This window comes from Acanthochromis polyacanthus, chromosome 16 (assembly GCF_021347895.1).
Source record: "Acanthochromis polyacanthus isolate Apoly-LR-REF ecotype Palm Island chromosome 16, KAUST_Apoly_ChrSc, whole genome shotgun sequence".
Taxonomy (NCBI): Eukaryota; Metazoa; Chordata; class Actinopteri; family Pomacentridae; genus Acanthochromis; species Acanthochromis polyacanthus.
Genome location: NC_067128.1, coordinates 8,219,427 through 8,245,466, shown reverse-complemented (window position 1 = coordinate 8,245,466; position 26,040 = coordinate 8,219,427). Strand labels below are relative to the sequence as shown.

At 43.8% G+C, this 26,040-nt stretch overlaps 1 protein-coding gene and 1 long non-coding RNA gene across 3 annotated transcripts in view; one reads left to right on the top strand and one right to left on the bottom strand.

The window, feature by feature from the left end:
• The window catches only part of LOC110948030 (uncharacterized), a 177,880-nt gene that overhangs the window by 61,792 nt on the left and 90,048 nt on the right, over window positions 1-26,040 (bottom strand). The window lies entirely within an intron of this gene.
• On the top strand, window positions 10,036-15,704 carry mycn (MYCN proto-oncogene, bHLH transcription factor). Its single transcript, XM_022189394.2, has 3 exons — window positions 10,036-10,261; window positions 10,704-11,349; window positions 13,653-15,704. Exons 2-3 carry the CDS (start codon window positions 10,725-10,727, stop codon window positions 14,402-14,404), a joined length of 1,377 nt encoding a protein of 458 aa, XP_022045086.1. The 5' UTR covers window positions 10,036-10,261; window positions 10,704-10,724; the 3' UTR covers window positions 14,405-15,704.

The following is a 26,040-nucleotide window of genomic DNA, read 5'->3' as shown; positions in this document are numbered from 1 at the left end:
CACTGCTTCCTGTCAACACAAACATTCACCTAAAATTTATGACATTGGTTTCCTCCTTCGGGCCCTGCTAGCAAAAAAATCCTTCTCCTTTCTTCTCCTCTTTCCTTCTCCTTTCTTCTTCTCTCTTCTCCTCCAGCGCCTTCCTAATTCTCGTAAGTCATGCTAATCTGACTGCAGCAGACTGACAGGACGGAGCATGTTTGCAGGAAGTGAAATGTTCCATTTTCTTTCTTGTCCAAACTGTGCACTGATGATCTCAAGGGTGATATATCGACCAGGAGGCTGGGAACCCAACCCTCAAGGAGGAATGTATTTAGACACGCTCATACATTCACAAACAAATGCACACATGTGAACACACACACATGCACACACATGCACACACACACACACAGAAGGCCTCTTCTGCCGGAGGTGTTGAAATGCTTGTAAGTCTTGAAATGCCAGTTGAGACGCTAAGCTCCCCTTTCACACACTGTGCAGCCAGAGACAAGAGAGCTGACAAATGGATGCGTTGAAACATATTAACCATCTCCCTTTGTGAGCAGACAAACATTTAGTCTGGCTAATGACCCCTGAGGATCAAAACAAATGCAGGGAGATAAAGATGGGCAGAGGAAGGAGGAGGGGAACGCTAAAAAAGAGCTCATTGACCTCTGTGAGGGTTTCACAGGGTTCATAGGGCCAAGGGCTTGTTTGGTTCTGTGGGTTATCTGGGTATGAACATAAGGAGCACGAAGAGGAAGTTAGCGGATTCAATTCTTGTACATGAGGGCGGTTTTCAGGAATATACAGTATTCTCATGGGTTCTCAGGAGCCTGTGTGAGGTGAAGAAAAATCCAAACAAAGACTTTGGGTATCGCAGTCTACATCAGTGTTCATCAATAAACAAGTCACTTAGCATGACGCTATCTTGCTCCTCTTTTCTTCGTCAAACCCACATCGACTGTTTATCTCAAGCCAGTGATCACGCTTGCTGTGTTATGATTACACAAAACGCATTATGTGTTGGCTGCTATCAGCTCTCCTATCAAAAATAACCAACAGCTGCACTAACCATTTTGCAGGAGAGGTCACCTACACAGCACTCAGACAATGGATGTGTCACTTTCAACACTTTTTTGGTCATCTGTAAGCACAGCATCTAGTAAAACATTCAGACAGTTTGTGTTGAAAAGCTAAGCTACACTGACGGAGGCTGCTGTTGCGAAAAGAAGGTGGGTTTGTGAGACGGTAAGTCACCTGGCGTGTTATCGGAAAGCATTTTTTTGCATTTCATTGGACACCATGTACTAGAACAACTTCCTTCCACTGACCTTTATGCCAAGCATTGCACATTCTTTCGTACGTTGTTTCCTTACCTATCCAGTAGCTCACCTAACGTGTGAGCTACTGGATACTTTGAATTTCCCCAGTGGAATGAATAAAGTATCTGTCCATCCATGCATCCATCCATCTATCCATCTATCTAATCCAATTTCATTCTGCAATATTTTAATAAGGAAAAGCAATAGAAAACTCCAGCCAAGTCACAAGTTTTCTACTCACAATCAACTTTTACTTCCTGTCTTGCAACTGTTCAATGTGGACACCATCTTCAGCACGGACAGCATCAATGTGGTAAGAGAATTCCTCCCAGACGTGTATCAGCACATCACGATCCACTGAATTGATCGCTGTTGTTATTAGAAGTTTTAGGTCACTGAGGTTGGTGGCACCGTCAAATGTTCTTAGGAGAGGGCAGATTAATGTCGAATCATTTTCGAAAAGCACACTGCACCGTGACAACCAAATTTATTTTCGCAAACTCGAAAACGCAGAACGCCTTTTGCTGAGGACTCACCATTCTGAGGGTAAACAAACAACTGAAAGTAGCCGGAGGAACGACGTGACTACAGCACCCCCGTGGCAGCCATTCAAAACTCACTGACTCATTCCATAACGATGCTTGAGAACTGAAGCAATGCGTCATGAAATCAGGCCATTCTTTTTGAATAATCCTGCATAGAAATAATATAAACAATAGTATTGAATATGTAGTAAAGGTGGCTAATTCTATAAAAAAAAATTAGCAGCAGCCTTAACCAAAACAATCTTTCTGAACTAAAAATAACTCAGATCACAATTAAATTACTTTTTGAGAACTTGGCAGCAGCAGAAAGAAACGATAAACAGAATACTGACAAAAGAAATGGTAAATTTGTGGGCTAGTTGCCTGTTTACACATCTAGCAGAAACCCAGCAGCATTAGCAGTCGTTTTCTTTTGGTTTTTTGTCCACTTGATGAATCTAAGTCCAAAACTTTAACTCTGTTATGGGTTATATCTGACTCTCTGAGATGCTAAATGCTCCAATACCTGGCTAGCGAGTGTGCTTTCTAGTGTCCACATTGCCCTACTACATAGTGTGCCAGCAAACAATTTAATATGTCCAAAAACACAGTATACCAAATGTACCAGGATGTCCGACAGTATTTGGACAGATTTTGTAGTATGAAACAGTGTCTTGCAAAAGGATAAACATGCTTTTAGCCGCCAGGAGTTCACAGACAGATCATTTCACACTACAAACAGCGACAGTCGCAGTTTATATGCCAACTTTATGCATATTGCATGCAGGTCGTTGGTTTGTGGAGCTTTATAGTCAAAGACAGATGCATGCTACAAGAGGAATAGCTCAAACAGAGATGTTGGAGTCTGTAAAACCAAAACAACACGCAGAAAGTCACTGAAACTCTCTGCTAAGCTAATCCAGGTGATAATCATCAGGTGATATGAGAGAACTGCTCATATCACTGACAATGACGGACGACTTTTCTTAGTAGTTTAGAGTCTATTTTACAGTCGGTCGTTTTTCTGCATGTGTGTGACTGACCCAAATCAACATCGGTTAAATAATGCTTCCTTCCCCTGATTCACAACTCCACAAACTCACCAAAGCCTGACTTTTTTCCACAAAGAGCAACAATGGGCCTGTAAAACTGTCACGGCAGGGCTGAATTTACGCACAACACTTTAAACAGCTTAACGTTTCTCCCAGAGCGAGTCTGGAGAGGTTTTCTGAAAATGAGCGGAGTGGGATTGTGGGTGCACGAGATAGCATTCACCGAACTGCGGATCAGCGACGGAGGAGTTTTAAGTTTCACTGCGATCGCATCGGAATAAACTGGATCGCGTTGCTGTTGATCCATCAGCGATATCGATTTCCATTTGATCGCCAGGCCTCCTAATGATGCTCACCTTCAGGGCCAAGTTCATTGATTCATGGTCATGACTTGATCCATAACTAGTAATGTGATCTAAGCAACAACAGTGATGCACAATTAACTCCCATTTTACGCTCTACTGGGAACCGGCTGATCAATATAATGAATAAATAAACAGAAATCACTAATATGGCAGACTCCAATGAAATCTATAAAAGAAATGTGCTTGGAAAACAACCAACGGCATTTCACTGTTTGTTTGTAATCTATACTTTCAAAAGATGAGGATATGTCGACGTGCATATCGCTATCCATCTCTAAGAAAGCTCCCACACAGAGTAGATGCCTGGTTAGCATTCGCGTGAAATCTCTAAACGCATTCTTCACGTGCTCCACTGATAGTTAACATGTCCTGCACTTCCTTCACAGCAACCTCTAATGAAAGCAGCCCAGCAAACCTGTATCTCTCCTCACAGTGAGATACAGATGATACAGCTACATGAGTTTATGATGATACAGTGGCTCTGCTTATGAAATATCTGAAAGTAAATTAGCTTCCCTGCCAAACGGGATGTGCATTACTGCGATATATTATGTGGCTTTCTATACATCAAAATATTCCTTCTGGGGAATGTGAAGCATTTTCAACTGTCTCCAAGCACATTTGCTATTGTGACAAAAGAAGGATTAACCTGGGTGGAATGGATTACTCTGGAGATCCTGGCAATGATATACAGAAGCATTACTCAAGTGGAAAAAGTGATGTTTACATGCTCCATGAATCACCTGATGTGCCAGTTTAATTGTACAGGGAGACCTGTAGGCATACTTAGACACAGTTTGAGGGCAAGATCTAACAAGACAGCAGCGACTCCTTCCTCACAGGCACACTTCTGGCAATTCAAAAATCCAATATCCAAAGGCCAAAATACTTCCTCGGCAAGTTTATTCTTCCTAAAAATAGACCGGATGGAAAAATGTGGCCCAAAAATAGACGCGGGAAAACTATTTTTCCATTTGTCAAATTGGTTTATATTCCCAATAACTTTGTCATGGCTGAAAAATATTTTTGCCGGGGGTTTTCACTGAGGAATTGCTGCAGAGATCTCATGGTAAATTCCTCAGGGAATGAGTTGCGACTCGCTCCGTCTTTTCTCCGCAAAGATAAGTCTCTTGCAAAATCTAGATGAAGTCACATCTGGCAGTGATATTAGAAATAATGGACTGCTTTTTACCTGAATCATCTTCTGTAGCTTGTCAGATTCTACAGTTAATGGCTCCCAATCAAAACAGGAGTGCTGCCGAGCAACACAGTGAATCATCAGGAAAGCAGCCACAATATTTATGAAGCCTAACTGAAATTATACAGAAATATTTAACATATATGGCATGTGTGAAAAGGTGAGTCACCAGAAAGCTGTGTAATAAGCCTACTTTGATCATAATTAGTAACCTCGATGCATTAATCACACAATGAAGCAACGCCAAGAAATCAAATAGTTGATCTGAAGTGTAGAAGTGAGACCGAAGCTTATGTTTGATTGTGCTGCTGTTAAGTGGCTTTAGGGATCACGCTAATGCCTACACTGTAGCTTGGGGTGAGGTGAAGGTAAAGGGGGAGGGAAGGAGGAGGCAGGGGGGAGATGTGGGCTCCACTGTGCTGGTGTGGTCCGTTGGGTGGAGGGTTTTCGCTGGAGCTGAAATGTAATGATGTGGATCATGGACAAACATGGCCTCTTCTCAGAGCTGGTTTGTTTGAGGAGAAGATGCCACAGTGGAATCCGACTTGACATGATTAAAGAAGAGGAGGCTTAATGTCTTCCACAGACTCGGCTGGTTCATTTACGGAGGCTGTATGAAGCTGCTGGATTCATAAATAAGGACTTTCTAGCTATGACTCTAAATACACCTCGAGGATTCAGATACATGTTGAAATACCAGAATGTAGAGCAAACTGTTATGTAACATTTAAATACTGATGCAGAGAAAGCAGACTGCACAGCTTGTTTTCAGTATATTTGTAGGCATTGTAAATCAGATTTACATTGTTGTGTAGCAACATTTTGTAAAATTTGTTGAAAGTTATGGTCACGCCTGACAAATGTTTAACTGCTGCAACTGTTGTTATATTTGTCTTGCTGTCTTTTAAGTCCATGTCTGCTGGGAGTCTGTCTGTGCATAACAGATCAAGTCAGTTCATTTAAACAACTAGAAACCAGCGTGTTACAGTACTCAGCAGTCATTGCTACACTACTACATGAGCAGGCTCTTCAGTACATACGGGTTCAATCGCACTCAATTCCAAACTCGCCCTTCATTTTTGACCTCTGCTACACATTAGGGGCTTCAACTATGAAGCAAGTTCAACATATCTGTTCATTATCTGGCTTCTGTAAGCCTTAAACTGGAATCAAATTCTTAAAATTAACCAGAGTATCTGAACCTAACTTTGAGGGTATCCAAATGGAAGTGGCGATGTTGGCACCAGAAGACCAATTCCAAACTTCAAAAAGTCTACAATGCTACATTTCTCACAAGAAGAGCAAACAGTAATGCAGAAAAATATAATACAGGCTCAAAATGAGAAAGTTACTGCAGCCAAAGCAAAGAAAGGAACACTGACAACAATCTATGAACGTCTAAGTTGACGGGCTTACCAATGTCACTGCCCCAAGAGTGAATCTGGCTAAAATTAGAATTGTGCATTCCGACTAATGAATATGTTGTTTAGATTGTTTTTAAGCCTCTGCAGCTGCAACCTTCACAGTGTTAAATGGTCTTGGGAGCAAGTAAAAAACAAATATGAAAACCATATTTTCACCAGGTAAGCAGGCTTTACTTCTAATCTTAAAAGGTCAACAAGTACAAGGCTTTAGCGCTTTAATCGGTCTCTGTTTTAGGATTATGTCACTCTACAAAGGCCTATAGAACAATGAAATGGCTTTGGAACTGCTTACAGCTCTATAAACTGTTGCACCCATCAGAAACGCCCTTACTGTCAGTGCATCGAGCTGCGTGGGATCTTTAAGGAATGGTGACGCCTTTGTCCTAGAAAACTGAATGGTCAGTAGCTGTTAGAGTGTCATAATCCTGAATAACATCAAAACCTCTGCCTCCTTATTATTTACAAGTTTTTCCTATTTGTGTTCATAGAACGCTTTTTGCACACTTGCTTTGCATTTCACTGCTCGTACAAACTGTGCATGCAACGAATAAAAACTGAATCCTGAATCATGAATAACCAGATTTAACCTGAAATTACAGCAGTAGCCTTAAATTCTGCTTTGTGCTACAAAAAATAAAACCAAAATCATACATATCCTCCTGAGAACTGAGGAAATGAAGTATCTTTCAGTTTAACTTTTTGGGGTTTCCTGCCTTTCGGGGGCCAAACCAACAACTCACAATTTAGACTTTCATGAAATATTTTTATTTTAGAATTTATCACATATCCACTGTAGGGGACAACAGAACAACTGTACTGTCAAAAAAAAACAAAAAAAAACTGCAACACTTCAAAATCAAAATAGGCTGAGAAGAAAACAAGAATGCCAATCCATTTTCCAATGAAGCTTCAAGAAACTAAATTAAACTGAACATAAATTAAACTGTTAACAGTCTCAATTTTGTCTCAGCATGAAAACAAAGTTCCCCTAACCCCACCCAATCACGAGATATCACTGGAAAGGCCACGATGTCCTCTATGGAGCTCATCGGGATTTAGTACGGTAGCTCAAATGAGTCAAAAGATATGAATCAAAAACAAACGTCCACTACAGAGGACATGAATGAACGGGCCAGATCGCAGGAGGATATGACATTAAATTAACCTCAAAAGAAGTGGTTGCATGTTATATCTTGTATGTTAATGCCCACTTTTAGAGAGATATGTTAAAAACAAAGGAAGAGAGTGGGACAACATGCTAAAAATATCAACCGAAAAGTGGATTTTGCAGTGATCCAGTAACAAAAATACACTCAAATCTGTGAATCTACATGACTAATAAACCATCTTAATTTTAGCTATTAAGAATTTGATCCACAGATTTAAGTAATAACCCCAATCTTTAAATTAATGCTACCTCTCAGTCAGTTCTATCCTGAGATAAAGCACTCAGAGCATGCAGATAACACACGTGCATGAGTTGGTGAGTGAGTTAACAAGAGCCCTGGATTCATTTCCACTCAGTGAGAACGTACAGAGTGTGCAGCTTACGAATATTTGCCATATCATGGGTGAGTTGAGGTGAGCCGATGACTGCATACACCCGCTATTTACAGTGAGAAAGAAAACTGACATCTGTCAGAGCGTACACACCCACTGCACACACTCATTCACCCAGTTCAAATATTAATGTAACGTGCGTGTTCTCTGACCCGACACAGCCGCTCTACGATGTAAATGCAGCAGATCTTTTTTTTTTTTTTTTTTTTTTACTCACAACATGCTTGTCTTTGCACTATCCACTGGGGTGACTTATGAATCTTTTATCAAAACTGGCCTAATTGCTTAACCATCCATGTCCCGGTCCAGTGGTGAATGGAGGGAGGGAGGGGAGACTGGGCATGCCATAATTGTCATAAAAACAACAAGCAAAGACGCCAGCTTTGTTCCACCTCTGTCAAGTCCGCCTTTCTCTCTGCGTCTCTGTGGGCTTTATTTATCCAAAGGTAGTCGCATTCTGGCTTTCATTCATTCAGCAAGTCAGTCATTCATTCATTCAGTCAGTCAGTCAGTCATTCATTCAGAGGGCTGCCGTGCATGAGGGAAAGTGTGATGCTGAGACACAATTATATGAACAACCTCAGGGAAAGTGTTAGTTTCCTCTGCTGCTTCCTTCTATGCAGGTGGGGGAGTGAGAGCGGCATTCCTGATGCAAATAAACAATAACCAGACATAAAAAATTCACCAACATCTGCACAATTTCAGAGCAAATAGCAAGTGAGCACATGCACAAGTGGGAATGTGTGCTCCTCTTTTCCCGTAAGTGTATTCAACTCCATGCCAAGACGCAAACAGCATAAGGCCATTACTGCCGCTCTTCGACTGTTTTCCATAGAAAACGATGAAGCGTTGCACGGCTTCCTGTGCTCACCCGATCTACACTTGTGCTCACAAAAAAATAACTTTCCCTTCTGTTCTCACTCCCACTCTGTGCTCCGGTTCACAGCAGAGGAAGCTGCTGCTGCTTCAGGGTCAGAGCTGAGCAGCAGTTTGAGAAAAATAAGAAAAAAAGAAAAAGGAGTGGACTGGCAGAAGTCTGTGGGGAGTTTTAGACTCCAAAACCATCTCTTCGTGTTCCTGGGAGCTGAGTAGAAAGTCCCAGGAAACTCCCTGCTATCCCTGCTCTGAGGACCCAACAGCTGCAGAGTCTCACTTTTCGCAGGCTCTGGTCATTTGAACTCAACCTCATTAAAAGAAAATAATAAAAGAAATAAAAAATACTGAAAAGCAACTTTCTAGGATGAAACACTACAGAGCTCTCCTATCTCTATCATATTTGATTACATATTTTTGCATTAACATTAATCATTATTGTCACTGGTGCACTAATTAAATATTTTTTGGGTAGCTGAAACAACCCACAAAGAATATCTTCTTACTTGAGCATCTAAAAATATCAAATGCTGTTTTTCATTGGCTTCCTTTGTTTGGAAATAACTGTAAGCTGTCATTCCTCACAGCTGGAGCTCAACTGGAATCCGTTTTTCCTTGAATAAGTCAATATCAGGGCTGTGTGTGTGTACGCCTGTGCGCATAATTACAGATGCGCCATTCCTCCTAAGCTGTCATTAGAAAAGGGAATGGGAATGACTCCAGGCTACAACCACCGCTTGCGGTTACGTAACATGTTCTTCTCGGATCCTGTCTTATCCCGGAGACAGCTGAAAATCTCCCCTGTCCTGCACAGCCTGTTGTCTGAGGGAACGCTCCAGCTCGCAACTTGTTATTTTTCTCCGAGTTGCTCTTTTTTCTTTCTTTCATTTTGGGAGAAAAAAAAAACCCGAGCCCGGTGTTTTTGTGCGTCTTTGTCTGTCTGGCTCGCTCAGTTTGCTGGTGATGGTGCGTGTCTCTGCTGCTGTTCCTCTTGTGTCCGTGTGAGGGCGCACAGAGCCCTGTACTTTGTGTTTAATCCAGGGATGCTGGTGGTCCTCAGACAAAAGAGAAAATGATATTTGGAGCTCCACAGGACGGCAGGAGAAGGGCAGAAGGGTTGGATGTGTAGGAAAACAGCTCCGTAAATCATTTTGGGATGAATGACAGTCATCCTACTTGCATTTATACTCAATTAGACTGATATAAAAAACAGAATTTCAAACATTTGGATTAATATGTCACGCAGAAGCACATTATTCTACAAAATAACCCAGACTGTGCATTTTCCATGTCTTCCATACAGATGTGATTATTATTAGAGGATCACTGGTTGTGCGTAAAAGCGTGCCCTTTGCTTGGACTGTTCTTGCCCCAGGTCAGCAATACCAGTCATCCTGCTGCAGTGCCCTTGAGCAATCTGAGTAAGAAATCAAATCACTAACAGCCAATGTAGGGGCTACTTGAACTGTTTCATAGCTGATCCTGGCTTTGACACCCTACTGGAGAGCTAAGATAGTTTGCCCGAGGTTATCAATAATGTATCATTTCTTTATTTCTTACTTTCTTTTGTTGCCTCCTTTGTTTCTTTCTCTCTCCTCTATGCTCTTCCACGAAACCTTGCCCCCTTCTCTCTCTCTCTCTCTCTCTCTCTCTCTCTCTCTCTCTCTCTCTCTCTTGCTTACAATGTTTAGGCTATTTTCTCCATTCACCTTGAAAGAAAGCTCCCAGCGACGCATCAAACCCAAAGCTGTACCACCCCCAAAAGCCCGGGGAGGGAGGAGTCTGTTTTCCTCCCGCAGAACTCGGTGTATAACACTCAGCAGCCAGCCACAATGTGTGTCAGAGGACTGTCTGTGCTCCCAAAGTAGATGACTGCTCCAAATCTGGTGTCTGTATTACTGACTGCGAGATACGAGGAAAAAATCGGTTCGCACATTATCATCCCAAGTCAGGACGAGGTGAGCATCTTCTCATTTTAACGCTCCTAAACATTGAAAAAAAACGTCATGTGTGTTTGTTATAGACAAAAACCGTCTCTGTTAGATTTCATTGTTGTCATTCAATTTATTTTCGTGCTTTTTGTGTGATATCAGCATTTTCTGTAGTGTTCAGTGACCGGTGCGCACAGCCAGTCGTTTTTGCACCGTTTGTGCGTCACGGTCACATTACACACACTCTCCTGCGAGATTTGTGCGGTTTTTAAAAACCCCACAGAGGAGTGAGTGTGGAATTTAGTGGAGCAGACTGTGTGTCTGTGTGTGGGCTCTGACTCTGATTCTACAGCGTAGTTTTCAGGTGTTACAGAGCGGAGAGAAAGAGAGAGAGAGAGAGAGAGGAGAAGGAATGGGGAAAGACGCTCTTTCGCAGTGGGGACTAAAGTAGCTTTTTGTCTCCTCACAGGTTTGTTGATTGTAGGACAGAATGCCGGCGATCATAAGTAAAAACTCCGATTTGGAGTTTGACTCCTTACAACCGTGTTTCTACCCGGATGAGGACGACTTCTACTTCTGTGGTCCCGACTCTGCGCCACCGGGGGAGGACATCTGGAAGAAATTCGAGTTGTTGCCCACTCCGCCCCTCTCTCCGAGTCGCGCCGCGCTACCGGGGGAGCCGGCGACTGCCTCCCCGGACGCGGACCCTCTCGGTTTCGGCTTGGGGGACCCCCTGGACTGGGCATCTGAGCTGCTGCTCCTGCCCGAGGACGATATATGGGGAGCATCCGATGATGGGGACCTGTTCGGCTCCGCTTTGGATACTAACCCCAACAGCATCATTATTCAGGACTGTATGTGGAGTGGCTTCTCCGCCAGGGAAAAGCTGGAACGGGTTGTTACGGAGAAACTCGGCAAGGCTATTTCCACGGCCACGGCGGGTGCCAGGAACGTGTCCGCCAAGGCGCCGGAGGTGGTGAGCCGCAGCTCCATGTCAGAGTGTGTTGACCCCACGGTAGTCTTCCCCTTCCCGGTCAACAAGAAGAACAGCAGCAGGGACGCATCTGGGACCGTTAACACATCCACAGTGCACGAGAGCGCGCCCAGTGACTCCGGTAAGAACCTGAAGATGCCCTAAAACCATTATTTTTATTAATAATAATGATTGTCATCATCATCATCATTATTATTATTATTACTATTATTATTTTTATTTATTAAGCCACACTCCTTCTCAACTGGAGTGACTGGAGCTTGTTCATATGACTGGCCCAGAATCGGATTACTTCGTTACATTCCACACACACACACACAGACACACACACACACAGACACACACAGACACACACACACACACACACACACACACACACACACACACACACACACACACACACACACACATAGTGATGCAGTGACACAGTGAACGAGGTTTTTACAATCAGCAGGCTCTTCATCCGGCAGATGGCAGTAAAATGGGGGAATTGTGTGCCTTACTGAACTCAATTGGCATCTGAGCCAAACAAAAAGACACACACACACAGTGACTGCAGTCAGAACCAGGTTGCAGCAGGAGGAGATGAAAAGGTGTTCGATAATGTGATGAGTTGATAAAGTGTCTGGTTCACGGCGCCATGGATGCTTTCATTACGCATGGATTAAGGGGACAGTTTGCGCACAGTGGGTGAGAAATTGGCACTTACTTGTTAGACAGGCTGCACTTACTAACTGCTGCCCTCCCTAAAGTCCAGCTGATAAGTCAAATTAGCCTCAAGAAAGAGAAGAGGGGGCAAAGTATAAGAGCAAAAGGAAAGGAGGAAAATAAACTCAGGAATACTGACTGACACTCCTGTTTCTTTTGTGGGATAGTGTAGGAAGTAATTGCGTGTTTAGATTAGGAAATCAGTGCAATGTGTAGTTAATAAGACTTCATCTGCCGTCTATTACCGCCTACGAGTTCCCTAAACAAACACTCACAAGCCCTTATCAGCGTGTTTTTGCTGTGAAACAGTAGTACAAAGGCCTCCAGCTTGGCACAGAGGGTAGACTCAGCCAGCCTTGCCAAACACCTCCTCCACAGCGAAGAAAAGAGGAGAGCCCTGGCTGCTTCTCTCTCTCTCTCTCTCTCTCTCTCTCTCTCTCTCTCTCTCTCTCTCCCTCTCTTTTTGGGGGAGGGAGAGAGGGAGGGGGGTGACAGCTTTGAACAAGCGCTCCTTCTCGACAGCTGTCTCCCTGGCGCCGCTCCAGTTGCGGGCTTAAAGGGTGGTGATCCGATCGCCTGCCGCCCCGCCGTCCTGCGCGCAGTGCCGCTCCAGTGCGCTTCCGTAGCTCGCAGCGTTAAGACGTATCCCCTTCTTTGTGTTCTTCACGACGTTTTTCATCAAAGGGACGCACACTTTAAAAAAGGCTAAAGCATGTAGCTTTATCCCTACAAGTCAGACCAAAAAAAAGTCTTACAAGTGACACCCCAGTCCTCCCAAAACATCAGCTGTACAGATGGAAGCCAGAGTCAGGAAGACTTTATCTCCCTAAACATGCATTTCTAAGCGCTTTCTTCTATTTATATCCCCCCTAGATCTATAAAAGGAGCTGTGCCATTCTGAGAGTGAAACACCAAAGAGCCAAATCCCAGTCTCACATGTGGCTCAGTCAGTCAGTCAGTCAGTCAGTCACACCCCCTCATGCTGCCAGCTGTGCCCAGCTTTTGTTTTGATGGCAACAGCAGACTTGTTTGTGTGTGTTCTGCATGTGTGTTGAGGCAGCATCCTGGTGCAGTAGGTGTCTGAAGTGGGTTGCCATAAGCTGTAAAATGCCACACTCTTCAGATGCTCCTGAGCTGATAATGAGAGCCATTATCACAAAGGCATTTTAACTGGGCCTCACACTCTCTGCCTCATGATTGGTCACTTCCTCTCACCTTCAAAAGCACCCATGGGTAATAAGTCTGGGCTTCTTAACTTTTTCAGCTCAGGCATTAAGATCAAGAGCTCAGCTGGGAATGAGATTTTTTCTTTTTTTAACCTCATCTCAGGTTAAACTTAAGTTCTTAGTGCCACCGACTGGAGCTGCACTGATAAAACTGAAAGCGTCGCACTAAAAGTGTCTCATCTCACTGGAGGAGATTAGAAGTTTTGAAGGAGGGAGACAGAATGAAAGGCAGAAATCCAACCTGTCTGCTCAGCGCTGATGCTGAACATGTCAATGCCTGCAGAATAGGTTTCTAGAGAAGTGACTGACACTAAGCATTAAGAGGTTTCAGATTGTGCAAACAGCATTGGGCAACATTCTCGCTCCCACACACTCTCGCTTGATCCCACACACACACATACCTGTCACCTGCTGGTACACATACATGACATAGTGGGAATACTTGGTATGTCACTGGGATTAAGTCACTCACGTTGTTGTCTTTTCACAGAGGAGGAAGATGACGATGATGAAGAAGATGAGGAAGAAGAAGAGGAGGAGGAAGAGGAGGAGGAGGAGATTGATGTGGTCACAGTAGAGAAGAGGCGCTCCACAATCAGCAAGGCATCCCCCATGGCCACGGGCACTGTCACCATCTCTGTACATCCCAAGAGCCAAGACGGAAGAGGAATAGTCTCAGGGTCCGGCGTGGTGAGTCGGTTCGTCAGCCGAGCCCCTCAGGAGCTCATCCTGAAGAGGAGCTCGGTCCACCAGCAGCAACACAACTACGCAGCCCCGTCGCCGTACGCCTCGGACGACGACCCCACCCCGCCTCCAAAGAAGCAGAAGACGTCAGACGCTCCTCGCCATCCCATCAGGACCATCTCCTCATCCTCATCCTCCTCCTCCTCGTCCTGCAGCTCCGTCGCCAGCATGTCAGGGCCACGCAGCAAGCGCAGCACCAGCGGGGACAGCAGCCCACGTGGTAGCTCCGACTCGGAGGACAGCGAGCGCCGACGCAACCACAACATCCTGGAGCGCCAGCGCCGCAACGACCTGCGCTCCAGCTTCCTGACGCTGCGCGACCACGTGCCGGAGCTGGCGCACAACGAGAAGGCGGCCAAGGTGCTGATCCTGAAGAAGGCCACCGAGTACGTGAGTTCACTAGAAACGGAGGAGATGAGGCTCCAGCAGGAGAAGGACAGGCTGCAGGCCCGCAGGCAACAGCTGATGCGCAGGCTGGAGCAGGCTAGGACTCGCTAACAGACAACCGCTACAACACAGAAACGCTCACATATATCCTGGATGACCTCCCTCCTCTACACACACACACCTCAACTCGGTCTGAATCACAGGTAGATGCATACTCAGGCCTCTACACTTAGGCCTGCAGATCTGTTTAAACATCTTAGAGGACTTTTACCTACAGATGCACGCACACCTGGAGGGGATGATGATGGTGGTGGTGGTTGGGGAGGTCGTCGCTGGAGGGATGCTCGGACTTTCACTGCCGCCACTTTTTTGCACATTTGTTGACGTTAAGAATGTTTAGGGTTTACTTTTTCAATCCAGTCACATTGAGGAAAAAGATGAAAAGAGCGAGGAAGGAGAGAGGACACACTTTTTTTTGTTTTTGGTCCTCCCTTCCTGTTTTTTTATATATATAAATATATATATATCATTTCTATTTGTATTTTTTTTCCTTTGTACTCACTGTGACACCAGCCTGGAATCCGGTGATTCCTACAGGGACAGGTGTTAGAGGGCACTTTGCTTGGAGAGTTCACGTACAAGAAGCAGTGCACACTTACTTTTGCCTTCACCACTGCAAAACTGAAAAGACTAAATGATGACTGAGGCGTCACATAAACAGTGCCACTACAGGTTCTCTGTCTCTCTCTTTCACTCCTCTCACACTGGTGCTCAAACCAAGTCAGTGGATGTATAACTGTGCACCTTGCTAGCCGACACTTTTGTATATAACAATAGTGTACAGACAAAAAAAATACACTCGAATCTGCCTTGTTTTGTAATACATTTTGTCATTGGGTTTTTTTATACGTCAGGAAGCTGCCAATAACTAGACTGGAAGTTTATATACCTTTAAAAGTACTGTAAGGCCTCAATTTTGAGAGTCACGAAACTTTGTAATATAACAATATATTGCTTTTTTTTCTTCTCCTTTTCTTTGTATTGTATCATATTACTAATTCTACACACCTTTACGCTTTTAGTGTGAACCTGATACATACTAAATTTGATACTTATATTTTCGTATGAAAATGAGTTCTCAGTAGATATCACTTTATCTCGTCATTTTTTTTCTCTTCTATCTCAAAAATAATTCTTTTGTACAGCAAATGTGTTCTATCCTCATGTACCTGGCCATTTTGTTTCTTCCTCTTTTGTTTATATTTGTTTATATTATCGGGTGCATAGAACTGGGTAAACTGATATAAGATGTTTGTTTTTTTTCTCATTTTTAAAATGTACATTTAGTGCTGCGACTCATAGCACTTTGAAATACCTCATTTTGAAAAATAAATAGACATCGTAAAAAAAAAAAAAACTAATCTCATCTTTTCCTTTGTGGATGTTTTATTGCTAAAAAACCCCATCACCTCTCGCCCCTTCACTCTTTCATATCTGCCTTCCTCTCGTTATTTTCTGCCACATTTCTGTATTTGTTTTGCCGCTCTCAAAGCCTCATCCTGACAAAGAAAGAGAGTGTCTTCTGAATCCTCTCTGTCTCAGCACCCTGCGGCTGCCTCCCCCCTTTTTCTGTAGCCTCTCACACCCACCCACCCACACACACACCTACACACACACACACACACTTCAAGTGCGCACATTTCCACACATACACACACCTTCTATTTCCCTCGCTCACCAGCGCACAGCTCTTCCTACTTACATTGTTCGGGCTGTTGCCATGGAAACTGGAGCAGCTGCTGAGTGGCAGACACGAGAGTGAGTCTTTTATTTGTCTGTTAGTCGTCTGTGTATATCTGCCCGTGTGTGTGTGTGTGTGTGTGTGAGTGTGTGTGCGTATGAATGCAAATGTGTGTATGTGTGTCTACCTTTTGTTGCGGTCTGTGTGTGGCCCCGGGCGCCTGATATCTCCGGCGTTGTGCGCTGCCTGCCACGATGGCAGGACAAGGCTGGATACTGTTTACCAACATCAGCCACATGGCTCTCCCCTCCTCCTTCCCTCTCCTACCTCCTTCACTCCCCTCTCTCTATCTCCCCTCCTTCCCTCTGTGCCTCCAGTGCCGGGCCTTAACCCAATATGTGCCTTTTCAGGAGTCTGGCCAGGCGTTCTCTGGAGATGGCTGAAAGAGAAATCTGTTGCTACGGTTTGCGTAGCCATTCAGCACAACAGAGGGTAAAAGAAAAAGACACGCAGCGAGGGGAATTAACATGACATAAAATACACTTTGTTGGTGACTCTTGAGTAATCCTTTTTACCTAAGAGGATGGCAAAGCAACATACGAGCCATGTGTTACTTTCTTTATGGGACGAATCAAACACTCTTCTCAGTACTTCATGTTGAACTCCTTAAGAGCTACTCAGAAGCACGACTGAAATGATCCAGAGGTATGGGCACGGTGTAAGAGACAGCGCTATATGAAGACTGATGACTTTGTTTTGGAGTTGAGACAGCCCGAGACAGAGCCTCTCGGTGGGGGAGTGGAACTGGTGGATTACATAACAGGGGTCTGGTGTCTTTGTGCGTGCTTACCGTGTGTGTGTGTGTGTGTGTGTGTGTGTGTGTCCTCTCATGGGACTTCCTGAACCATCTGCCTAATGACTTATCCTGCTTGGTTATACGATGAAAACAAGTTCATGGACAGTAACACCGACAAAACTACAAGGAAAACTAGAAGCAACATATCACAGCCAACAAAAGGCTCAGATGCTAAGATTAACTGCAACACTTAGCATCACTGCTCAGACACGACTTTGTTACAGCGCCGTGTCTTTTTAAGTGCCAAACACAAAATTGCACACCTTTCAGCTGCATTCTACACTTCCTCTCCAGCCACACGCAGCTTCACGTAAGCTATCTCCTCCGCGAAATGAGGCTAATTGTTTCAGGAGGGAGAAGACGTTCAGGGAGTAGCCGCCTCCCATGTTAAACAGACATATGGCCGTGGCTTTTCTCTGATTAATATCCATTATCTCTCTGCCCACTGACTGCCTGCTTGGCTGCTTAGACACACACGCACACACAACACAGCTCTAATGGCTTACACCCCACTGACGGATGTACATTAAAGCTACACAGGAGATAATGTGGCGTGTTTGCGTTGTTTTGTGTCTTGTGTGTGTGTCATCTGTCTTGAGATCTTCATTAGCCGCCGACGTTAATTGACAAACAATTGTCGGACACCGGATCTGCATTCAACATGTTAACCTTCGCATATGGAGGAAAACAATGGCTCCTTGTGTGTGCAGACACACGAGTGTGTCTGTGTGCCTGAAATGTGCCCAACCTCTGCACAATGGCATGCCCATCACCCATGCGCCACCCTGGGCTCCGTTTGCCAGGCGTCCCGCTATCTGTGGGAGAAGTGTGTGTTGTGTGTATGTGTGTGTGTGTGTGTGGGGGGGGGGGGGGGGGGGCGGTGTGACCATCTGTTGTGGGGTCCAGTGTGGTCGCAGGTGCTCAGAAATGGTGTGTGTCGGGGTTGTGGTAGGTAGAGGAGCCGAGCCCAATACCGGGAGGGTATCGGGGGTATTGGGGCAGAAAACATGGATGTGTTTGGGGGGGGGGCAGTTCCTCAAGGGAACCCATTGCCCTAGCTGAGTAAGATGCAGCCGCGACAACGAGCTGTGGAGCTACAGTAATTGCAGAACACATAGTGGACAGCGAAGCAAGAGAAGGGGAGGGAAGGAGGGAGGGAGGGAGTGAAGGGAGAAGAGAAAAGGAGGCCTGAGTGTTTGATCAAAGTTTACCAAAGTCTGAGGAGATTTGCATACAGATGGTACTGTAGCACGGCCCCCCGGAATACCTTTCCCTCTCTTTATTTTTCTTCCTTCGTCTCCCTGTCCCTCTGTCTCTCTCTCTGTCTCTCTCTCTCTCTCTCTCTCTCTCGCACAAACACACTCGCACACAAATGTAATAGGGTTTCATTGAAGGAACCATGAATAGCCTTTCAAGAGCATGTTCTGAGGAAGAAACGGCCTTGGCCGCACAACACAGCACCTAGAAAGAGAAAAGCAAAAAGGAAGCAAGAAAAAAGAGAAGAAAGAAGAAAGAAAGCAGGGAAGAAAGAGAAAGCAAGAGCGAGGACAAGAGCGAAGGACGAGGCAGGAAGAAAAAAGAGAAAGAAAAAGTAAAGAAAAGGCAATGATTAGGACAGGCGATAGAAAGAGGGAGAGAACAGTTGACAATAGTAAGGGGAAAAAAGGTGGAAGAGCTTCCCTCACTCCACTAATTACTTAAACAAATTCACCAGCTTCAGCAGTCATGAAATGCACATACATCCCCTAATAATAATCTGTGCTAACATCCATTCACTCCCTCCATTCATCCATTCCCCTGGCACATCCTCAGACCATACTGACTTTGAATGTCATTGTCGTAGGAGTATTGATCATCCGAGTGCCGTCCCCTTATGTAAGCTACATGTTTCTTTGAAGCCTTTGAAGCTGCTGACAATGAACCTGCTGTGCCAAGTGCCTGAGCTCCGACACAACATGACATACAACAGAGGAAGCCACAAGCATGTCCCAAACCAGCCCGAACTGGCTGTCAGCTGCCGCGCCACTGAAAGTATAAAAGTATATTAGGCTATTAGTTTCAAGGGGTTATGTTTGAATAGCAGCAGCCGCCCAGATCACTGTGTTTAGAGACACTCAGCTGTCAGAGATTAATTTGTAAAGCACTTTCCAAAACAATAGTTATAAACTGGTTTATATTAGAAGTCAGATTTGATGATCCAAAACAGAGTGTGAGAAAAAAATGATCTTGATATCAGTTTCCGAGGTCTCCAAAGCCACCCAATACAATAGAAGTAAATAAAATTTCATTTGTGGTCTTCACACCACTGACAAATTACATTTTAAATGTTCCGTAGCAACATGTAACAATCCACAAATCTTGTTAAGTACCAAATGAATTTATTGAGGTACAATGGGGAGCTGAAAAATAAATGATCATAGAGACAGATGGGGGTCAGGCCCCAGTTGGACACGTGGTCCGTAACACCATTTGCCACAGGGCAGCTGTAAACCATTTCAATGAGACTACTTCCTACCGAAAAAAATTGTTGACATCCTGACCTGTGAGGTAACCACAGCAGCGACATGAAAACTGCTGCTGAAATTTTTTACATTTCATTTTTCTATTCTGCACCACAAACTAGAAATATATTTACTTTCAACATTTCATAGGTGACAGAAAACCCATAGAGGATTATCTGAAAGCTTGAACAAGTAAAGCAAAATGGATCAACAGTATATGACAATGTAGTATAGGTGGTAAATGAAAACTGGCATCTTTATAGCTGTTTGTCCATTTTTTGGAGGGAGGGGATTTTTTATAGTTTGAAAGTGGGGAGAGACAGGAAACATGGGGAGAAGAGTGGGGGCAAGGACATGCAGCAAATGGCCATGGGTTGGACTCAAACCCATGACTGCTGTGGTGAGGACTATAGTCCCTGTTTATCAGTCACCCGCTCGACCTGTTGAGCAGAGTTTTTTTTAATTTGAAACATGTATGGGTTGAGTCAATCATACTATCTTTGAGGGGCAAAATCCCCATTCTGTACAAATTAAACCTGTCCTTTTACATATGGTAGTTAGTGGCAGCCACCTACACAATCCCTGGTCTAGCGCCTTGCTCACACTTATTTGAGACAGATTCAAACTAAAGTTGTCACTTTTACATTGACGTGGTTTAAAAAAAAAAATCCCATGGAACGAACTTGTGACCTCTCATCCACATGGTATTTCCAGTCTGCTGTGGATTCACAATTCATAGGGGCACACTCATAAGCATTTCATCATTTGCTATACGAAATCCGTATCACATATGGGTGTGCAACAAGATGAAGCATGTATTGTAGTTAGTATAAATAAGCCTACCTACCGTAAATATGTAAAGGAGAAACAAAAGCTCAAAATATCCTCTGAAAACAAGTGTGTTTTTCTCTGTTTGTCTTTGGATGTGTATTACAGTCCACTCTCCCAGCCTCCTTCTGTGCATGTGCATATGTACACTTGTCCCATTGTGCGTGTGTTTATTTGGGGTAATCACCGGGGCGCTTCTGTGTTTGTACATTTGTAGTGAGATTGATTCATGACCTCTCCACCAGAGGAAACAGATAACAAATGGTTTTCTGTTCCAATAAACACCGTCTGCCTGTAAACCAAATTAGTCGAAACTAAACCATCCTCTGCATGCACCAGCACAAGGCTGAATGGATGGCCGGCTGGGAAACTGTCCGGTACTGAGGTAAAAGCCAGCGAGAGACATATTGATTGAAGACTAATTGTGGAGTAGCAGTGTCACCTCGGGCCTAAGCAGACCTTCCAGACTCCCTGATGGTTTATGTTACCAATCAATGCGTTTGTGTTTGAACAGGGCCATGTTTGGCAGCTACATTTTTCTAAACTCCACCAGGCTCTCTTCTACTTTATCAATCAATACAATTGTACGCAAAAGTTTGGGCACCCCCTGGGCAGCTGACATATTTTGCTGATTTTGAAGTGAAAATAAATAAATACGACCCTGCAGCAAAACAGCGCTGGAATGTAGCATATGTAAAAGTATAGGCACCCCTCGACATGTCACATTTCATTGGTTTAATAGGTCTTACTGAACTCATTTGCAAGGCGAGTCCAGAATTATTACTGGGGATTGTTATCAGCTGACAAGCAAACAGAAACTGATATATTCTTTGACTCTTCAAACCTTGAGGTAACAATAGATAACAATGGGTTCTTCTGAGGCAACTGACTGAAGATTGAAAAATGAAGCTGACTGATGTCTACAAAATCTACGAAGACTATATGAAAGATGTCACAATGTTTCCAGCTTTGAAATATCCATTGTCCACAATGCCATTAAGAAATGGCAGACAAGAGTAACTGTGGAAGTCAAGAAAAAGGTCTTGAAGCGGAAACCTTCAGATAAATCTACAAGTCTGCTGGGTGGAAAGGAAAACCACCAAAAAAAAACAACAAAAAGACAGCCAAGGAACTGCAGGAAAATGTATCTAAGACAAGAGTGGTAATGCACTGTTCCACTGTGCAGTTGTTTTACAAGCAGAATGGACATGGAAAAGTCACCAGGACACCTTACCTGTGACCTCATGACAGTCAATGTCTCAAGTCTGCAAAGCAACACCAGAAAAAGCCAAAGTTTAGGAAACAAGTCCTGTAAACTTAAAAATTAGGTCTGAGGCCAATACCTTGCCAAATGTCAAGCAAAGGAGTGGAACTATTCTCCTGTGAAGTTCTGTATAGGTTGGTATCCTTGTTTGATACATTCAGTTGAGTCTAATACTGGATCTGTTTTATGTTTAATACTTGAGTGAATCTGAGAAAACCCAACTGGATCATGATGGAGGTGTTAAGTATGTGTATATCTTTTAATATTCTATACCTCCAGATAATGGCATAATAATAATGCTAATGTTAGAAGCCGCTGCAACAGACGAGCAACTGCTACTATAGTTAATATGGACAAACAATAAGTCAACTCTGATTTACTTGAAGCAACAACTACCAAGATGATTCTGATCAAGCTGCGTTTGTCATCCATCATGGTGACAGCAAGTGGGGGAGATCTGGATTTATTTAGCCAACTTTGTTGAAAGGTGAATAGATCATATGCATCATGGCTGGGCACAGGGAAAAAGGCTAACTAAGTTACTTTTAGTAAGACGCAAAGTTTTGTTTTAACACCTTGATGTCCTCCTGTGAAATCAATGCAGATCCGGTCTTTGTGTCCTAGTTGGGTTTGACTCCAGCATTTCTTGGTTTTACCAGTCCAAGCTAAAGCTTTCAAATATCAAACAGTTCTGGTTTGGTTCCATGTTTACAGTTGTTTTAGAGTTTCTGAACCCATGAAGAAATTTGTTCTCAGGCACTGCTGCAGCCTCATGCTGATTGTATAAACTGCAAATCTCTCTTTGTAGCGCTATAAGCCAGGGGTTTAATCCATCTTATGTGTTACCTACTCAGGTCTCTTAGCTTGTACAAGATAAGATCTAAAACCTACTATCTCGAGCATTTTTTCGTCATTTTAGAATAACATGATAAAGTAATACATGGTACCACTGCTTTGAGGAGCCCAAAAACAGATCAGAGAATCTCCAAGCAGGCAATCCTAAAGCGAATGGGGTGGACAGCAAAAATGGAAAGATTATCGACACTTCAGGGGCGACCTTGCTCCTCGACAGTTATCTGTCGGTTTGGTGGTGAGCTGGAGTGCGACAGAGCAAAAGACGGGGCCGGGTGGGGCGGCAGAATCCTCAGCAGGCGTCTTGCTGACACATGTGGGACAGAGCTCAGTGGAAATCAGGTTAATGAATCGTAGGGAGAGGGAAACGGCAGGGTTACTCGTCTTTCAATATCCCCCATCATTATCAGTTGGAACAGCACTCATCTGCACTACATGGGGCAGAGGAGAGACAGGGAGGTCAGTAGGTGGCATATCTGGAAATGTGAAAAGGATCCCAAACAATAGATCATAGATGTGTATAAAACAAAGCGACTGCTGCTAAAGTGTCATGGTCAATTTTTGATGGAAATAAGAGATGGTTCTGCCCCTTTTTGTGAGTGTTCATGTATATGATTCACTGTGAATATAACCGTTAAGGACCAGTCCAAAATTAGATTTTTTCTTTCTTTTTTTTTTTTTTTTTTTTTTAAAAAGGTCTTTCTGTAGCTGTATTCTCTTTAAACCTCTGTAGTTTTTGTGAGCCTTTGTGCAAATGTATTCTCTGGTGGGTCTTTGGTCCATGACCAGTCCATTACAGGCCTGTCTGCCTTGGCTGTCACTTGTCTCTGATGGATCAGTGAGCTTCAGACAGAACCACCAGTCTCTCTTTTAATAACACCAGTCTGCTTCTGCATTCAGGCTCAACACAGATGCAAATCACTGCTTCTTATTAGATTGGGTAAAACAAGTTCCCTCGGCGTCTACAGCTCCCTTCCTCCCTGCAGTTGTTACTGTTCCTGAAAGGTGTGCTCAGAACCTGACACCGATTAAATGAAGCTGTTAATTACTGAAGGAAATTAGGCGAAATTAGGCCAAATCGTCCAAATCCAGTCTCTTCACACACATAATTCGCTTATTTAAGAGGATAAAATATATTAACATATTTAATAGGTGGCTTATGCCCATGTTTTGTGTTTGACAGCTGTTGAGTCAGACGACGGCATTGGTCCAATATGAATCAGTGCGCACTAATCTAATCAAGAAAACCTGGATAGGGTTGAGTTAGCGTTTTGGACATCCGTCAGCAAGCTCCAGGATTACACACAAAGGTTAATTACAAAAGAATTAGATTCAGGGGGACGATGGCTTTATCTCTTGTAAGGGCCAAGGTAGCAGCATTCACAAGCCCAAGCTGATTGACCGAAGGCCCTTAAGAAACAGGCCCGCAGACTATGATGCTGTGGTAACTCAAGCGTGGCATTGATTAGTTTAATTGGTGGACTGGGAGTGGAGAACATATTGGATTTGATTTAGTTTGCTCCCCCCTTCTCACAGAGACACTTCACGCACAATCTACTAGTGCATTGGTCATTGTCAGATGTCTGCACTATCTGGAGCATTCAACATCCATCTGGGATTTTACATCAAACAAATGTCTTATTTTACACCTCCTGCACTTTTCCATGCCCTCCAATATGTTCTTCTTGGACATTGATCCAGAAACAGAAAAAGACTTAAGTCAGGATTTTTCAAGCTGCTTGGCAAGGAAACGACTGTTTATTGACAAAAACAACCAAGTGGAAAAACAAAGTCACAGCAGAAAGAGGCAGAAAACTGTACCTGCACTGTTTCTGTGAAATAGGCAGCGCTAGAGGCCTGGCAGGTGTCTCAGAAAAAAATTGTACAACCCCTTTCTGAGCTACTTCCCATGTTATTCACTTCTTTTATTCTTCTACATCATTTGATTGTAGAAGGATTTGCTAAAAGTTCATTATTAAATGATATATTTGTACCAATTAACTGTCTGCAGATGATTCCTCTTCTGTCAAACAGGTTGGTTCAATAAAATGAAGCAAAAAATCTACAGCAGCTTCCCTTTTATTGAACTCTATGGTTCTCTTTCCCCTCCCTTGTTACTGGTCACAAATTTGCATGTAAATGTATCACAGGTTAAACTAAAAACCTGAGCAAATCCACTGCCACTGCTGAAATCAATTTATTTGCTTGGAAATTTCCCTGCGCTTTATAGCTACACCTGTCCTCTACCGAAGAACACACGCTCACGGTCACACCATGTTACAGGTAGGGCTGTCAGAGGAAGCTAAAGTCGCCTGGCAGTTGGAACAGCTGCACTGATAAGACCTCGCCCACACCAAATCCAATAAGACAAAGGGAGATTTACTGGGGAAATGTATCAGTGTCCATATTTCTTCTTTTGTTCCTTTTATTCTGTTGTCTAAAACAGTAAGCAATTAATAAGCATAATCGTTCATATTTCCGGCATGCAATCCTTCCTGTGTCTCTCTCACGCACACACACCAAGTTAAATAATACACACGCACACCCCGATGACACATTCGAGTGAGTGGGCGCTGGGCATGCCATTGATGCTCTGCTCGGGCTTCATCCATCACTGATAATGGCTGAGGACAGCTGTGTGTTCAGTCCCCCCTCTCTCCATCATACCACAAGCTTGAGGCGGAAGGATGGATGGGAGGAGGGGTGTATTTATTCTACCCTACCTCCTAATCACACACTACCCATCCTGCAATACTGTCTTGAAACCTCTACCACCAAACCCCCCTCTGCAACCGTCTACGCCTGCCTCCCCCCCCCAAACTCTAGAGAAAACCCGCCCGGGGCCAGGCCCAGATGGCCGTGGCCCGCAGCGGCCGGTGCGTTGTCACTATCTGGCTCTAGATCTGCACCGGGGCTGGAATAGGAATCGGTGATGCAAAGCTGCGGCACACACACAGATGAATGCCTTCATGCACCGTTATGCATGCATTTCAATGCATAGCGCCACTTTTGCGCATCTCTCCTGCACACACATCAATACACACACCAAACAAGGTTGCGGTGTTTAGACTGGAGTTAATGAAGAGATAACAGCTGATGTGATTACTTTCCACATGAACGGAGTCTGTCCGGGCTCCATTCTGGTAGATATTCACAATTTTAGGCGCGGAATTGGGTGTGTGTGAGCGGAAGGAGGTTTTCATTAACACACTGTCCTTGAAAAACCTTATTTAACTAGGTTGCTTCACTAGTACTGGTGGGAAAGTAGGAGATGAAATATGCTATAATAGCCCGTTTGCTCCAGAAGAAACCACGGGTGTCATTTGAGATTTTAGTGCCTTGCTCAAGGGTAGTTGGCTTATTTTGGAGGAAGCCACAGCGAGCTCTGATCAGCTGGTATTTAGAGCGTCTGTAGAACCACATTTACACGTTGTCAGCAAAATTTTAAAAAAAAAAGTTGTAGTTAAAGCTGTTCACAGTGAGATCTGTGTCAGTATCTTCAGCATTGTTTCTAGAAGTTGCTGGTGAATGTAGTTTTTCAGTGCTGTGAGAACTGCATATAAAATTCAATTCTTACTCTCAAATTAGAGTATATACCATAAAAATTAATCTGTATTCATTGTGGCAGACATATTTTAAGTTAAGAGGAAAGATTTATCCTGTATCGGATTGGGGACTAGGATAAAAGCTGAGATGAGCTGTGTC

Coding starts and splice junctions, on each gene's coding strand:
- mycn (XM_022189394.2), top strand. CDS start 10,725: ATGCCGGCGATCATAAGTAAAAACTCCGATTTGGAGTTTGACTCCTTA. Junction 11,350..13,652: donor GAGCGCGCCCAGTGACTCCG/GTAAGAACCTGA, acceptor GTCTTTTCACAG/AGGAGGAAGATGACGATGAT.